Source organism: Aethalodelphis obliquidens, unplaced genomic scaffold (assembly GCF_003676395.1).
Source record: "Aethalodelphis obliquidens isolate GAN/ISIS:26980383/991018 unplaced genomic scaffold, ASM367639v1 scaffold133, whole genome shotgun sequence".
Lineage (NCBI taxonomy): Eukaryota > Metazoa > Chordata > Mammalia > Artiodactyla > Delphinidae > Aethalodelphis > Aethalodelphis obliquidens.
In genome coordinates, this window is record NW_020838077.1 from 635,946 (window position 1) to 652,402 (window position 16,457).

The window sequence follows — 16,457 nt, forward strand, 5'->3', positions numbered from 1 at the left end:
CTGTGGAGTGCTTGCCCTCACCTTTTCATAATTCTGCCAGAATTTATGTGAGTCCCGGGTCCTCATCGCACTAGTGAGCGCTGAGTGCTCACGGAGGTGTGTGTAGGTGAGGACGTGGTTTGAATTCTACGTCCTCTTGCCCTACTCACACCCCAGAAATCCTTGCCACCCTGCAACTGGCCTGCATAGGCTGGGGCTAGTCCCTGCCAGGGTATCAAAAGGCTGCCAGGTACCCGACAACCTCAGACTCTCAGACTAGTGATCTACAGATACTAGTCATGACTGTACAGTTAAGGGCCTCCTACCTTTCCCCCCTTTTCCTAGCTGGCTTCGTGCAGTCAAATTCTAAGCTGGAGAGGGTGAGTGACCACCAGAGAGGGTGGGACAGGGCTCAAAGGTGGAGCCTTCTGTCCTGCTCCCAAATCTTGCCCTCAGTCCTTCTTGTAAGCCTCTGACCTCTGCTTTCTCCCTCTTTGCAGTATGCGGGCAAGCATGTCCTTTTTGTCAATGTGGCCACCTATTGTGGTCTGACAGCTCAATCGTCTGGTAAGTTCATAACCAAATCTCCTTGGGACTAAACTTTCCAGCTCATTATATTCTAAGTCATGTTGGAATTATATTCTAATTCTAATTCTATGTATCAAAATAAATACTCATGATCAAGTGACTTTATTCCCTGATGTCAGGAGTCAGTAAACTATGGTCCTCAGGGCAAATCTGGCCAGCCTACTTTTGTAAACAAAGTTTTATTGAACATAGCTATGCTCATTCATTTACAGATTGTCTTGATGGATGTTAAGCTACAAGGCAGAGTTGAGTGGTTGTATGAGTGATGGTGTCAGAGACCATCTGAAATTACTATCTGGACCTTCACAGAAAATGTTTGTTGACCCCTTCCTATGTCCTGCCTCTGCTTTGCTCCTGAGATTTCCACGAGACTCAATAATGTATCTGACAGCTAGGAGCCTCTCTGAAGCTTCAAGTCTCCTTGGTAAGTACAGGAGGTAGGATTGATGTTTTTGAGACTTTTCCAGGGTTTTACATGTAACTTACAAAGACAGGGAAAAGGGGAAAGGGGCTTTATACCTGGAGCACATTTGACTGGAGCAAGGGCTGGTAGAGGAGGCCATAATAGAGGCAAACACTCCCTCTCCAACCTCAATGCCTCCTTTAAGTGTAGTTTTTCCCTCTCTGTACATGACTCAGAGCAGATTTTTATCTTTCTCATATCTTAGGCCTTGTTGTTTGAAAGCCAATAAATAATAAACAGGGTTATTTTCTTTCAGAAACAGATGTACTTCTTATATTTGAACTAATAAGAACTTGGATTTAAAATTTTTGATTATGTTATATTTTGACAAGGTAATATATTCACAAGGCTCAAAATTAAAGGAATAAAGAAGTTTAGAGTGAAAAGTTTTTCATCTCTTTCCCCTCCCTTCAGATGACCAATATTATCATGTTTACAAAATATATGGGTATTCTTTTTTTTCTTTTCCCCCAGTTGATAACATATTGTAAATACTATTTGCCAATTTGCTTTTTAAAATTAATAAGGTACCTTGGAGTTCAGACCATTTCCTCCCTCTTTTTTAAGACTGAAGAATATTCTACTGGACCATACTTCATTTTACCAGTTTATAGGGACTTTAAAAATCAATTTATTCAGTTCCCACTCTGTACATAACAGATGAGGAAACTGAGAAATAGCTACTCAAGGACTGGTAGACATGTTTCCTAATTTATTGTCTCTTTCCTAGAGGAAGTGATTACCTACAGTGACTAAAGACAAGAGTGGAGGATGTGGGGAAAGGTACTAAGGAACCATTTGGAAACAGGAAAGCAATCTCATATTGCAAAAGTAAATAAATAAAAATAAATAAAGGACTAAGAGGAGATATCAGTTGACCCCGTTGGCTGAGCAGAATCTGAGTGGGACTGGTTAGTGTTTGCTAGGGGACTGAAAATATCTAGCTCAGAAAGGGTGAACAAAGAAGACAATTATAAAAGTCTGAGGAGACAAATTGGAAAACTTGGGGAAGAAGGCAGTTGGAAGCTTGTGTTTTGGCATATCAGTGAGGGTTTTTAGGTAGAATGCATCTTTAACATCCTGAAGACTGTTGAAGAACACCAGGAAGCTCAACCTGGAATTTCTCTGGTTCTCTTTGCCCCTGTCAGATTTACCCACACTCCACCCAGGGTGAACCAGCTTGTGCAGAGGAGAGAAGCACATTCTCATTGTGTGTGTCTTTTCCTTTTTAAAAGAAAGATTCAATCTACCAATTAACCAACCAGGGAAGGCAAACTGATGAGCAGTGATGTTTAAACGCAGTTTTGTTTAAAAATCACCTGATGAGCTTTTCATTTTTTAATTGTGGTACAAAAAGACATAATATAAAATTTACCATTTTAACCATTTTTAAGAATACTGTTCAGTAGTGTTAAAAATATTCATTCTTGTGCAACAAATCTCCAGAACTTTTCCATCTTGCAAAACTGAAATTCTGTACCCATTAAATAATAGCTCTCCTTTTCCCCTTCCCCCCAGCCCCTAGTAACCACCATTCTACCTTCTGTTTCTATAAATTTGACTACTTTAGATACCAAATGTATTTGTCTTACCTGCAGTATTTGTCTTTTTCATGACTAGTCTATTTCACTTAGCATAATGTCGTCAAGGTTCATCCATGTTGTAGCATGTGACAGAATTTCCTTCCATTTTAAGGCTGAATTTGTTTGAAGGCCAGTTCTTCAATCATTTGTTTATCCATTCATCCATTGATGGACAGTTGGGTTGCTTCCACTTCTTGATTTTTATGAATAGTGCTCCTATGAACATGGATGTGCAAATATCTCTTTGAGGCCCTATTTTCAATTCTTTGCATATATACCCAGAAATGGGAATGCTGATCTATGGTAGTTCTATTTTTAATTTTTTGGGAAACCTCCATACTATTTTCCATAGCACTTAAACCATTTTACAATCCCACCAGCAGTGATCTGGTGAGCTTTAGAATAATAAAGGTGACTGGGGAGCCATCTCTAAAGAATGTAATCAGAAATTTTTCTGGAATGGAACCTGGGTATCCCTATTTTTAAAGGAAGGCCCCCACCTGATTCTGATGTGCTGCAGATTTGGGAAATACTGCACTATAACATTTTGAATACACGTTTAGAGATCCAGTATCTAATTTCAGCCCTGCCACAAACAGTCTTTCTGACCTAGATATTTTTTTTTTCCTTCCCTGGGCCTCTGGTTTTTTCCTCTGTAAAATGGGTATCTCTAAGGATCTTTCTCTACACAAGGAGGCTCTCTAGCCAGGCCGCCATATTGTCCCTTCTCTACCCCTAGAACTGAGCGCACTTCAGGAGGAGCTGAAGCCCTTTGACCTAGTTGTGTTGGGCTTTCCCTGCAACCAATTTGGAAAGCAAGAACCAGGAGAGAACTCAGAGATCCTTCCGGGACTGAAGTAAGTGCTTGCTTGAAACCCTATAGGGATCTCTGTCTACCTTTCCTCTGTTTCCAGAGGCACTTCCATATTAGGGACTTCTGGGATGGGTAGTGGGTTAATAGGCTTAGGGGCATCTGCAAACTGATTTTAACTTTGGCCTCTGCTGATATGAGTCTGGCAGTGTCAGACACTCTCTCCCCCTCTCTGGGAAGTGAGAACTGGACGGACCACGGAGGACCAGGAGCACAGAAATAGCTCCTGGTATTGCTGCTACAGAAACAGTGCAGGGGGAGACAGTGATAGGATGTGGAATAGAGAAAAATAAAGTGAATCAGGGAGCCCAAAGTTTAAAAATGGCCTTATTTCCCCTTCCCAGTCCTGTTTTCCATATCTCCACCTCTCTCTCCCCTTTCTCATGACCTCAAATTCTGGTACCCCATTATAACTTTCTTTCATATATTCTGGAGCTTCCTGGGAACATTATGGTTCATTGCAGGTATGTCCGTCCAGGAGGAGGATATGTACCTAATTTCCAGCTTTTTGAGAAAGGGGATGTGAATGGCGAAAAAGAGCAGAAAGTCTTCATCTTCTTGAAGGTGAGTTAATCACTGACCTAAGCCTCTTCTTCCCAAATATTCCTAGCATAAACTTGGTGTGGTAGAAATGGATCCAAGGGCACCTGCCTGGAGGTGGGATTGGACTCTTTGGAAGAGATCTCGAGATTAGCATAGGGATTGGGGTTTAATTTGTTAGTATCTATGATGCTCTGGCTTTGTGTGGTGGAGAGAGTTGTGTAGAGTGTCACCTTTCACTGGGACCACTCTCTTTTGTTCATTGACATTCATTCATTCATACATTCAAGGTATATTTGTTGAGTGCCTGCTATCTATAAGGCAGTTTTCTAAATAATAAGGGTATAAAGATGAATAGAAACAGTCCCTATTCCTTGATGATTTCATACTGGAGAGGATGACATAGAAATCAGATATAATACAATGTAGTAAGTGCTTTATATGAAACACTGACTCTTAGATATAGAGAATGTGAGAGCTGAACGGGGCTCTAAAGATCATCAGAGTTCAGTGTTCTTAGATGCTGAACTGTGAGCCAAAGCTGGCCTATGTTGAGATTTTTATATATTCTCAGTAAATTGAAAAAATAGGACAATATAAGGAGGATTTCATAAACTCAACTGATTTATAGGGCTACCCTTTATTCTAAGATTAGTACGTATATGTAATTTATTCTTATAATTATCTTTTTAAAACTAAATGGTGAAGCAATGATGTTTTTAAAATTTTCTCTTATTTGACAAAACAAAATGTTGGAACTCCTACTGGTCCCAAAAGATATTTTTGAAATGTTACTGGCCCATGGAGCATCAAGACCTGGGAAAACACATTCTAATCTAAACCATTCACTTTGCAGAAAAGGAAACTGAAAGCTAGAGAGGTGATATATCTTATTCATAGCAGCAGGATTTTGTGATGTGGTCACAGGGAGAAACAGAAAGAGGGAATAGACTTTTGCTATAATATCTACAACATTCTTGGTAGTTGGTATCTTAGCGATTCAGAGAATATATTAGTAATCAGAGGAAATGAAAATATCTTGATATAAGAGGGAGTAGATTACCTGTGGGTGAAAATAGCCTGAATCATCCAAGAGCAGAAATGATACAGTCATTTCTCTTTTCCATCTCTCTGCTGCAGCAATCCTGTCCTCACCCTTCTGAACTTATGGGCTCAATCAAACATATATCCTGGGAACCCATCATGGCCCATGACATCCGCTGGAATTTTGAAAAGTTCCTGGTGGGACCTGATGGAGTCCCTGTCATGCGCTGGTTCCATCAGGCTCCAGTCAGTACAGTCAAGTCAGATATTCTGGCAGACCTGAAACAGCTCAAAATCAAATAGGAAGACCAAGTTGGGGGCAGGAGCCATTCTGCTTCTTACCTGAAGACCTGTTCAAAAAAAAAAAAATCCATCTTTTCACTATACTGTCTTCCTAAATGGTCTCCACTTGACTAAGTCACCTCTATAGTGCCAAGATTCCCACTCTCTACCAAGCAGATTTATATTCAGAAGGCTACTGCTATGTCCCCTTGCAAGAGTAAGTGGGTGAAGAAAAAACAGAATGGAAACCCTAAATCCTCAGACATCTGTTACAAATTTAATAATGCATATCCATCAAAGGGAAATCATCCTTCCATGAGGAAGGTTCAGTTTGTCACAATATCCTGAAAAAGAACGTTGCTATACATTCTGATTTCTCCTTCTCTCTCTACCCTAAAGGTGTAGAAATAGCAATGGGGTGTATAGCCATACAATCTACGTTCCACTTCATAACATATTTCCTTCCCCAGGAGAAACATGTAATGTCAATTTCCAAACATTTTCGGATCAGTCTTTATCTGTGACACCCAGCCCACCCCTGCTCCCACTGATCTGTCACTCTTCTGTAGGAGCCCTAGGTCTAGTGGGAGCAGGAAATTGCCTCACATGAAGGGAAGGGCATCTTCACGATAGTGGGACCTGGAGCCTCTTTCTAATTTGGACCCTACAAAAACTTTCCTATGTCTGATCTTTACTGTATTCAGATTGTGACACTTGGGCAGAGCACCCTTTGAAGGACAGGCTTTCCTCTCTCAACCTTAGATTCCTCAGCTTCAGAACCAGCCCTGACCCTATCTCCAATAAAATCTTTTCTGCAGCAACTGGGATCAGTGTGGTGGTTTTTAAATCCTATCCTGTGCTCAAACTCGTCATACCTTTCTCTTCTTCCTCACTGTGACTGTCACAGATGGTGGATTGACCAAATTACCTGAACCCCCTGTACAGAAGGATTTACCATCCCAGGTCCTTGAAAGGTTGTTACCTGATGGCTCTCAACTCTCATCCCTCTTTAGGAATTGTCTCAGGTCAAGGGTCACATTTCATTTCCAGGGGCAGCCTGTATGCAATTATTGGTCAACGAGAGGTATAACAGCCACGATCTGGCTTCTCAATTTAGGACAACTCTGAAGGACCCATTCCAGTGGTGGAGACCCCCAAGGGGTAGGCAATTGCCCTTTTGCACTTGTACTGCAGCCCAATTTTTCCCTCTGACAAATTCTGATTCTCTTCATTGCTTCTCAGGTGTTGACCCTGAGGTAGTGCCCCAGTAAACTTTCTGAATGCAAATCCCCATCTTGGAGTCTTTCCGGGGAACTCAACCTACAATAGTTAGTACCAAAAGTGATCTGAGAAAGAGGATGATAAGATGAGATTTTTGAAGCTGAATTACCCACCATCTGGTTGGTAGTGAGGGGATTGGTGGAGCACAAACAGCCACTGGCACAAAGTAGCAGTTTTTAAAACTTTCACCAGACCTGAACTGAGATGCTATACTGGTGGATATGCACAAGAAGATGTGATGTATCAGGTGCTTGATAAATATGGGAGAGCTGGTAATAATAATAGAATTGTATCGTTGTTATTAGAAGAAACTGATGTCTTGGAAAAAGATGATTAAAGGCTGAGGATGATATCTCATCAAATAAAGGCTAACTGTGAAAGCCAGAGTGTCTCCATAATAGGATATAAAGAACCTCTCATATCCTGCAACTCAAGAGCATAAAAAGCTAAGGTTCAGATCCAAGATTTAATCATAAGAATAGTAGAACTCCAAAGTGGGTTAAATTCTCAAACTAGATTATCTTCTATGCCTAGGTCATGGCCTTGATTGGAAAAGAATAGAACCTTGAGACACTGAATGGAGACATCTGGTGGGATGCATTAGAACATCTAAATCTCCAGATTTCCCAAGATCCTTTGAGCCTTTTAAAAGTAGCCCAGTCCTCTTCTTCCTTGAAGACAATGCAGAGACCTCTCCTCTGCCAAACATGTGCCTCTGCCACTCACTCAGCGTCTTTCCCATATAGAACTAAATTCTAAGGGTTCTGGATCAAGAAGAGAACTCAAAGTTAGCTGAAGTAGAGTTTACTGATACTGGAGTATTCTCCAAAAGTATAGAATTTTTACACACTGGCACGAACTCAACATACTATTAGGATTCTCCTGCTTGAAAAAGAAATGGCTCTCACTAAATGTGGTAAGAATGCCAGGACTCTCGTGATTATGGCAGAAAGGAGGGATCAAAATCTCAGAAAAGTGGGCATGCTAGAGTGGATTTATTGGATTTACCATGTAACGCTGGAAAACCCACTAGGTGAATGTGTCACAAGAGGGCCAAAGGACATTCTGTTTGAAAAAAAAAAGTAATATGCTGAGGAGAGGGGCACCAGCCTCACTGAGAAGTTCTATAATGAGTGTCCTCTATTGGCGCTGGGCTGATGGTATGAGATTCTGCTACAGAAGTAACTTCACTGACAGCAATGGGGACTATAGGGTCCTGAAATAATTCAGGCCAGAGATAGCAGCACTCAACCATCAGAATCCGTGAGAGTGTGTGTGTGTGTGTGTGCGTGTGTGCATGCCCCAGGAGTGGGTGGGCAAAATTACTGTAATGAGAGACAATTTCAGAGTGGTAGCCAACTTTGCAGAGTGTTTGAGATAATTAATAAAATACAGCATCCCTAGAAGCAATACAGATGGGCAGTCAACAAGCATATCACTGTCTACACAATTAGAAGAAATTGAGGATAGAGAATCAGGAGACTGAGGGGCTACACCAGTTAAAAATAAAATCACAATACCTTGCTCAATTTCTGATCTTAAACCAGTTTTCAGACCTGAAATTTTTGACTAAAGGAGAAGCCAAGTCCTGAGGACCCTGCAGTGCCACTGCAAATATGTAGAATATAATTCCCCCATTCCTTTCCTAAAGGGACTTATGAGCATTTACTCAATAACCATAAACTCAAGAAAGAGAAATACCCTCACATTTCAAGGACTGTTGGAAACAAGGTCCAAGTTGATATTGATACAGAAAGACCCAAAGTGTCATCATGGCCCCCCTGTTAAAATGGAGGTAATAGGGACCAGGTAACAAATGGAGCTGTGGCTCAGGTCTGGTTCACAGCGTGCCCACTAAAAGCTTGAAATGAACTACAACAAATATAAACAATAGATTTCTCTGAGTATGAGACTTCAGAAAATGTTCAAGTAATCTTTTTGTTTTTCTGCATTCCCTTTGTACGTATTGCATCTGCACATTTATAACAGTGGTTTTTCGAAAGGAAATATTAGCTCTGAATGTTTCAGGATAACAACGTATTTTAACATTCTTAGGTTAAAAAACAGCGAGTGATCGGGTCGGGGTGGGATAGGTGGCATCTGAAGCAGATGAAAGGTCAGTCGAGCAGAGCTCAGAGTGGAGACGGGAAACTCAAGAAAGTAGAACCGCTGAGATGGAAAGTCCGCGGGAATCCGGAAGCAATGAAAATGCACTGGTTTCTTACAGATGAAATACACACTCCTAAGTGGAAAGCTTCCTGCCTTTGTGGAATCAATGTAATTTTTTTTTCATTCAAATAACAGTCTGAATTTAGAGAAGCCGTGGGAATCTGAGCGGAAAATCAAGATAGAGATAACTGCGACGCTCAGCCCCGGCAGCATCTCTGTACAGGGGAGGAAACGGCTGCAGATTGGCAAATACCAGGGATGCCTTTGCTGCTTTTAATCCCATTTGTGGAAGCCCCATATCAGAAGATGCCATTTTGTTCATAACATTTAATATCTTTAACAAAAATACCGTCTTCATCTGTGAAAGTATATTCACTTATATCCCCCTAACGTAGCTCCAGTGGCGCAATCGGTTAGCGCGCGGTACTTATAAGACAGTACACTTGTGAGCGATGCCGAGGTTGTGAGTTCGAGCCTCACCTGGAGCAACTTTTACTACTCTCCAGCCCATACAACGAGACAGGCCAAATATGAGGCCACCCCCGAAGAGATCAACTGTTGTGATTTCTGTCCTACGTCTTGCTTGTGATTTGTCTTAAAATTCTCTCTTAAAGTCATGCATAACAAGTACCATCCTGCTGAGTATGGTGCCTGCCTTCTTCCAACACTTTGGCAATTTATCATTTGACACTTGCCAAGACGACTGTTCACAGTATTCAACTACGTCTGATTTGTCAATTATGCGAAATGCGGACGATCTTGGTTTTTCTTACAAGTCTTTCAGCGGAAAATGTCCTGTCCTTGAACCTGCTTTCCCCCGTTTCTCCACTCCTCTGGCTTCCTCTAGGATGCTTATTACTCTTTATAAGTCCATGCTGCCTGTAGATATATCGCAGACACAGGTATTCAGTCTCAGAAAATGAGTTGAGTCAGGAGCCTATGTGTGGGTCACTTAATCTTACCTGGATCTTAAACATTATCAGAGTCATCCTGAGACATGGACATGGAGCTCTCCGGCTTTACAAAAGATTTATAATTGCCTGTGCGCAAGTGCTCAGCACTATCAGTTCTTTTTCATCTGCTGCTACGTTTTGGAGTGCTTATGTTCTCCCCGGCCCTACCCTGAGCTGCCCACCAGGTACATGTGGGTTCGAAATAAGACTCACAGACCAATTTAGATTAACGCAGGTAAAGAAGTGATCGTGGATAACTTACTTACCAAGATATACAATAGACATATCTATAGGGGCTATTCAGAGTGTTGTTTTTAGTGTTAAATGAGATAATAAATTATTGATTGATTAATAGCCACAAATTCCTCCCATTATACATGTCCCTTTGCAATGTGGTTGTGCAGCAGCTACCATTAAGAGGCGGAGTCTATTTCCCTCCCTCTTGTATGTGAGCTGAACTTGTGCTTTGGCCAATAGAATGCTGTGGTAATGGTGTTGTGGAAGTGAGGTTGTGAGAGTTCCAAGATGGCCTCAAGAGTCTTACAACTTCTCCTCTTGTTGTCTTGGGACCCTGAGACACCATGTGAAGAAATCCCACGTAACTTCCTAGAGGATGGAAAATCATGTCGAGAGTGAGTCCCTGCCATCCCAGCCATCCCAGCCGCACTCCCCAGACTGTGAGTGGGAACATTTTGGACCATCTGGTCCCAGTCAAGCTGCCAGATGACTGCAATCAATGAGTGACCACAAGCAAAACCAGCAAAAGAATTGCCTGGTTAAGCACAGCCCAAGTGGTTGAACTTCAAAATTGCAAACAAAATAAATAATTATTGTTTTAAGCCACTAAATTTAGGTGAGGTTTGTTACAAAGATGTAGATGACTGATAAAGGCATTTAGCGTGGAATAAGAGTCTATAACAAGCAAACAGATTGATTAAGTAAAAATTACCCACAAAGAAAAGCCCAGACATCTTCACTGCTGAATTCTCCCAAACATTTTTTAATTGATATTAATTCTTCACAAACTCTTTAAAATTTGGAAAAGAAGGTCAAATTACCCTGATGCTAAAACCAGACAAAGATATAATGAGATAAGAAAACTATAGATCAATATCTCTTATAAACATGGACACAAAAGTACTCAACAAAATATTAGCAAACAAAGTCCAGCAACATATAAACAGGGATTACAAAAGGGCACGAGGAAACGTTTGGGGGTGATGTCTATGTTCATTATCTTTATTGTAGTGATGGTTTCATGAGTTATAAATATGTCAAACTGTAAGTTTAAATATATGCAGTTTATTTTAAGAAAATAATGCCTCAATAAAGCTGTTTAAGAGGTACATTCATGGGAAAAAGCTCATTACGGCATTCGGCAAGAGTAGTTGTGGATATTTTTTTTCTTTCTCTCTTTTCTTGTCCTATACTGTGGAAGAGTCTAATTAGATTTATTTCTTCTTTGAATATTTTAAAGAAGCCCCTGGTAAACGAAAGGATGTGGAATTTTCTCAGAAGGAAGAGTTGACAACTAATTCAAAATATTTCATAGTTTAAGACTATTTAAAATTGCGATTCCTTCTTGAATCTACTTTGATACGTCATATTGTTCTATTAATTTGTCCATTACATCTAAATATTTAAATGTATTTGGCCACATTCTTTCCACTTGTGTAGAGGCTGCTCCCTCTTCATCCTAGTTTGCGTGACTGGCCTCTTCTCATAGTTTCAGGTCTCTGTTTTAACCCTGGTTCCTCAGATATTGCTGAAAGTCCAACTAATTCATCCAGCACCGTGCGGGAGAACCCACACGAGGTCTCTGCAGAGGCCAGAGAAGGACCGCGCGCCTCTCGGGAGGCAGCCAACTGAATCAGGGGCGGGTTTTAGAACATCGTTTCTCTAGCGCCTCTAAAATGTGGCAAGTTTTCCTTTCGCAAGGGGGCGACATTTAAACTGACTTCAAAAAAACAAATCTCTCAACATAAAGACGCGTTTTCAGCGTCAAATTGCCGAGAACCAACTGAAAACCAATGAAAGAGTGAGGGTCGTCTCACGCTAAAATAACAGAGACGTCCCGGCACTGCCTGACCAGCGAGCAAAATTCCTTGACATTTGTAACCTGTCGCACCCACCTCGCTCACTGTGCTCACCCAACGCACTAGAAGAGGGTCAGGAAGACCAGGGCTGGCGCTTTTCCCTATTCCCACACCTGTGTGCCTGTCTGGCCAAGGACTTCTAAAGTACGAGCGGCTGGATGCAGGGGGCTGGCGCCGACCCCACTTACTGAATCAATCGTACCAGAGGGGAGATCTCTGGAGTGCTCGGATGTTATAATTTGGAATCTGAGAGCTGGGATAGTGATGCCTGGGAAAAGCGAACCGGAGCGTGAAAAAGGGACTTACAACCACGAAGGGATTCGAACCCTCAATCTTCTGATCCGAAGTCAGACGCCTTATCCATTAGGCCACGTGGTCCTACAACGTTCCAGCTGTGAAAAATATTACAAGTGTTGAGACTCTGGACTATTTCTGTATTATTTAGTATTCATATAATTCTTACGAAGAGAGGCCTTCCTTATTAATCTTATTTAAAAGATGGTGTCATTGATACAAAAGCCAAGTAACTTCTCCAAGAAATTATGGTAAGAGGCTAAGACAAAATGGAAATTTCGCTTTTCTCCAAACTCCTGCCCTTAGTTTGACACCAAATTTCTTCTCTGAACAAAATTTTACACTTGCATTGTGATGCCTCTCTCAGTCGGTTGCATTAACTTGTAAAGAAATAGAAGGAGAAAAGGACAGAATGTCCCTCTGTAATCACGGCTACAAATGCTCGGTTTACCTTCAGAATGAATACAGAGTCAGAATTAAGACCCTCCGGGAATAAATGAAAATCACAAGAAAGACCCCTCCTGCCACCCTCTCAGCTGGGCGCCCAATCCTGCCAAGACTGCTTCAATTAGGATTGAATCGAGAAGCGTCTTCCTAGGCCTGGCCCCTTTTGGAAACCACGATGAATAGACCCGCTGAATACCCTCCAGGGAGACCTATGTTAAAAAGCCCAACAGTTGCACTTAGCGAGCAATTAGAAAATGGCCCTCCTCTTGTGCAGCCACTGGGTTGCGGTGTTGTGTAGCTCAGAGGTAAGGAGACAGACTTCAGGTTAGAAAAGAGTGGTTTTGAGTCAATTTGTGCTCGTATATTTTCTTTCCGGCACCTCATTTTCCCCAGCCGCCCTCATCTCAGTGGATCTCGATCCCCCACTAGTGATGGCGCGGGCGAGGAGAGCACACGGGTGGTGGGAAGGCGCGCTCGAGGCTGGCCGGGTTACTCAACACCGCCTGCTTTGGACCCTCTTCCTGGGGGTGCTGTGGGCGTGGTGAAAGCAACCCGGTTGGAATCCGAGGCATCTGGGGGACTTCATCCCCCATTATTAGGAACTGGGAGGGTCGGATTTTGGTCTTTATCCAACCTACCTTCTCAGCACATTCTGGCTCCCAGCCCCCCAAAGTCGGTTACATAGGTTTTGCACAATTTAGAGGTGCTGGAGAAACAGTGTTTTCTCAAAAGCGCTTCTGAGCAGCGACTGCACCCTGAGGAGGCTGCGCTCTTTCTCTTGCTTTCCAGGAAAGCACCACCCTGGTTCTCTGGGCCACATCAGGCCAAAGTGACAGACTGTCTGGGGTCTATCCTTAACCCAGCCTTCAGTAAGCCTTCCAGGAACTGAAATCTACAAGATGCGAAAGGTTAATCAAAAAAAAAAAAAAAAAAAAAACGCATTAGAAGAGTATTCCAGAAGGTGGATCAGAATGTGCAATGGTGTAAAGAATTTTGCCCAATTAATTTGAAATTTTAAATGAAACAGCAATTCTGCAAAAAACAAATAAAAAATTTCGCTAAAGAAGAAATAGCAAATATGAATAGTCCCAAACCATTAAATGTATTGAATAAATAGTCAAAATTTTTTCCACAGAGAAAACTCCAAACCCAGATATTTTAATCTGGAAGTTCTATAAAACATTCCAGAGACAATAATTTCAACTGGACACAAATACTTCCAAATATAGTAACAGAGGGAAGCCTTTCCGTCTCATTTTATAAGCCTACTTTCATCCTAATATCAAAACCAGCATATCAAGAAATTAAAGGTAAAAAGTTTTGTTCACCTCCGTACAGACAGAAAAAAGCATTTAATAAATTTCAGTGTCCACTAATGGTACAGCAATTTGGAAATAGAAGGAAAGTTCTTTAACCTGATTTTTAAAATACAAAAATAGTCTGCAGAAAACAATACTTAAGGGCAAAAAATTCAAAACATTCTGTTTGAAATTGGGAACACATGGAGTAAACCAGGAACTGCCACTTCTATTCCCTACTAGACAAAAGGAGAGTTAAAAAAAGGTGTAAGGAAGAAAGAAAGGAAGAAACAGAAATCTTTTCTTTTTTAAACAGATCGTATGCTTATTATAGTGTCAGTTTTAACACATTTTCATGACAGCTATAAAAATTTACAAAAACAATTATATGCAATAAAGAAAAATCTAGAAATCACACAGAATGAGATGTTAACATAATATTTCAATAACAAAAAAAATTCCAAAACAAATACATGGTATCATCTATAGAAATCACAAACTAAGCATACTAAATAATCTATTGTTTTATGGATACATATATAAGTAGTAAAGCTATTAAGTAAAATCAAGGGAGTGATTATCACAAGCATTAATACTGTGGTTATCTTAGATGAGAGAGAGATGCAAAGTGGAGTGGGGCAAATGGAACTTCTAAAATAATGGCAATGTTCTCTTTCCTAACTGGTGACTTTGTTTTTCTTTTTAAAGCAAACTACTTTTTTAAATTGAAGTGTAACCAACATTCAGGAAAGTGCCCAAACATGAGCATATATAGAATACTTATATTTATGTAGGTATGTATCTGAATATATATGTATTAATGTATCACTGAATATTTACAAAGAGAATATATCTATGAACTCTCACTCAGATCTTTTGTTCCAACTTATTGCCACTATTTCCATCAAATGGGATCCAGAATTAAGTTTTGTCACTTAGGCTGTCTGTGTCAAGAAATAGAACATTACCAGCACACCAGAAGCCCCTCTCACGTGCCTCCTAATGACTTTCCTCATAAGGGTAACCAGTCTTTTGACTCTGATATCATCTGTTAGGTTTGCACATTTTAATAACATATAAGTAGAATTATATAATAAGTACTCTTTTATGCCTGGCTACTTTTGTGCAGCACTATGAGATTCATCCATGTTTTTGCATTTAACAATATTTTTTGTTGCCATATATATAGTCATATTGTATGAATATGCCACAATTTATCCATTCTAGTGGTGGATGTATGGGTTGTTTCCAGTTTGGGCATATCATGAATAGGGCTGTTAGGAACACTGTTGTATATGCTTTTTTGTGGACCTGTGCACAAATTCCTATTGAGTATTGTAATTAAGAGGTTGACTCCATTTTTGATATTTACTGACAGCTTTCAAGACCCATCACTCTCACTCACATCTAAGCCAGCCCATAAGAAAGTGCTTAAGCTCTCTCAGAGGAAAGATCAAACCACACTAGTCCTGGTTCTCAGGAATCTTCACCCGCCAGCCCACCCTCTAACCCAATAAAAGTCAAAGCCCATCACCCTTCCTTGCTCTTCCAAGCTGTTTTTGGACTTACCTGTGAGCCTCCCCTGCTCTCCCAGGAAGCGCCATTATGTGAGTGATAAACATTTTCATATCCTCTTGGTGCATGTGTAGCATTATCAGTCTTGCCATTTGAATCATTTGGGTACAGTGACCATTTCATTTCAGCTGAATGACTGCAAGACAGATGTGTACTTAGGAGTGGACTTAACTGAGTCACAGCAAGTGACTTTACTACAAACACTTTTGCAAGCAGCATATGTGATTTCCACATATCTGGAATTACATGTAAAATAAATGGACAAACTGAAAATGGGAAAAAAATATAACAAACTAGATAAAAAGATAGATGAAAAACCATTATCTATAACCCAACAAACTCATTTAACTTGTTAAATGCAAGACTCTATTTCAACACTGTAGAAATGCTAGTGCCAGTGGGGCTAATGAATATTTTTTATGTTGATTCACGTTTTCTTTTATTTATGGAAAGTTTTTTTTTAATTGAAGTATATTTGACCTACAACACTATATTAGTTTCAGTTGCACAATGTAGTGATTTGATATTTTCATTATGAAATGATTACCATGATAACTCGAGTTACCATCTGTCACCATACAAAGATATTGCAATATTTTTGACTATATTCCCCATGCTATACATTTCACCTCCATGACTCATTCATTTTGTAACTGGAATTTTGTACCTCTTAATCTCCCTATTTCACTCATCCTTCCACTACCCTCCCCTCTGATAGCCATGGTCAATCCATGTTGTCGCAAATGGCAAGAATGTGCATATTCGACACCTCTCTGAACCCCTCCTGGGACAACTATCCGTATTTCCCCAGAAAATGGCCCTCACAAGTTCACTTGCCTTTTTGTGATGGGAAGAAGAGAGTTGCAGAAGTTTAAACTAATTTTTAGGGTTCTGACTTTTTCCGGAGTCAGGAGGAGGCAGGAGGTACTGTAGTACTTTTATACGGACAATTTCCTCATCCCTTCTCAGGGCTAAAGAAATGTGCAAAGGAGAC

General features: G+C 40.6%; 1 protein-coding gene and 2 non-coding genes across 3 annotated transcripts; 2 read left to right on the forward strand and 1 right to left on the reverse strand.

Moving 5' to 3' along the window:
• Nucleotides 1–278: 278 nt before the first annotated feature.
• Nucleotides 279–5,371, forward strand: LOC113616222 (epididymal secretory glutathione peroxidase-like). The gene is given in 4 exon segments (XM_027099575.1): nt 279–546; nt 3,353–3,470; nt 3,949–4,048; nt 5,165–5,371. Coding segments are annotated over 4 exon segments (693 nt in total).
• A 3,823-nt stretch (nt 5,372–9,194) lies between these two features.
• TRNAI-UAU (transfer RNA isoleucine (anticodon UAU)) lies at nt 9,195–9,288 on the forward strand. Its single transcript has 2 exons — nt 9,195–9,232; nt 9,253–9,288. It is a non-coding gene; the product is annotated as a tRNA-Ile (tRNA).
• A 2,866-nt stretch (nt 9,289–12,154) lies between these two features.
• TRNAR-UCG (transfer RNA arginine (anticodon UCG)) lies at nt 12,155–12,227 on the reverse strand. The gene has a single exon. It is a non-coding gene; the product is annotated as a tRNA-Arg (tRNA).
• Nucleotides 12,228–16,457: the final 4,230 nt, after the last annotated feature.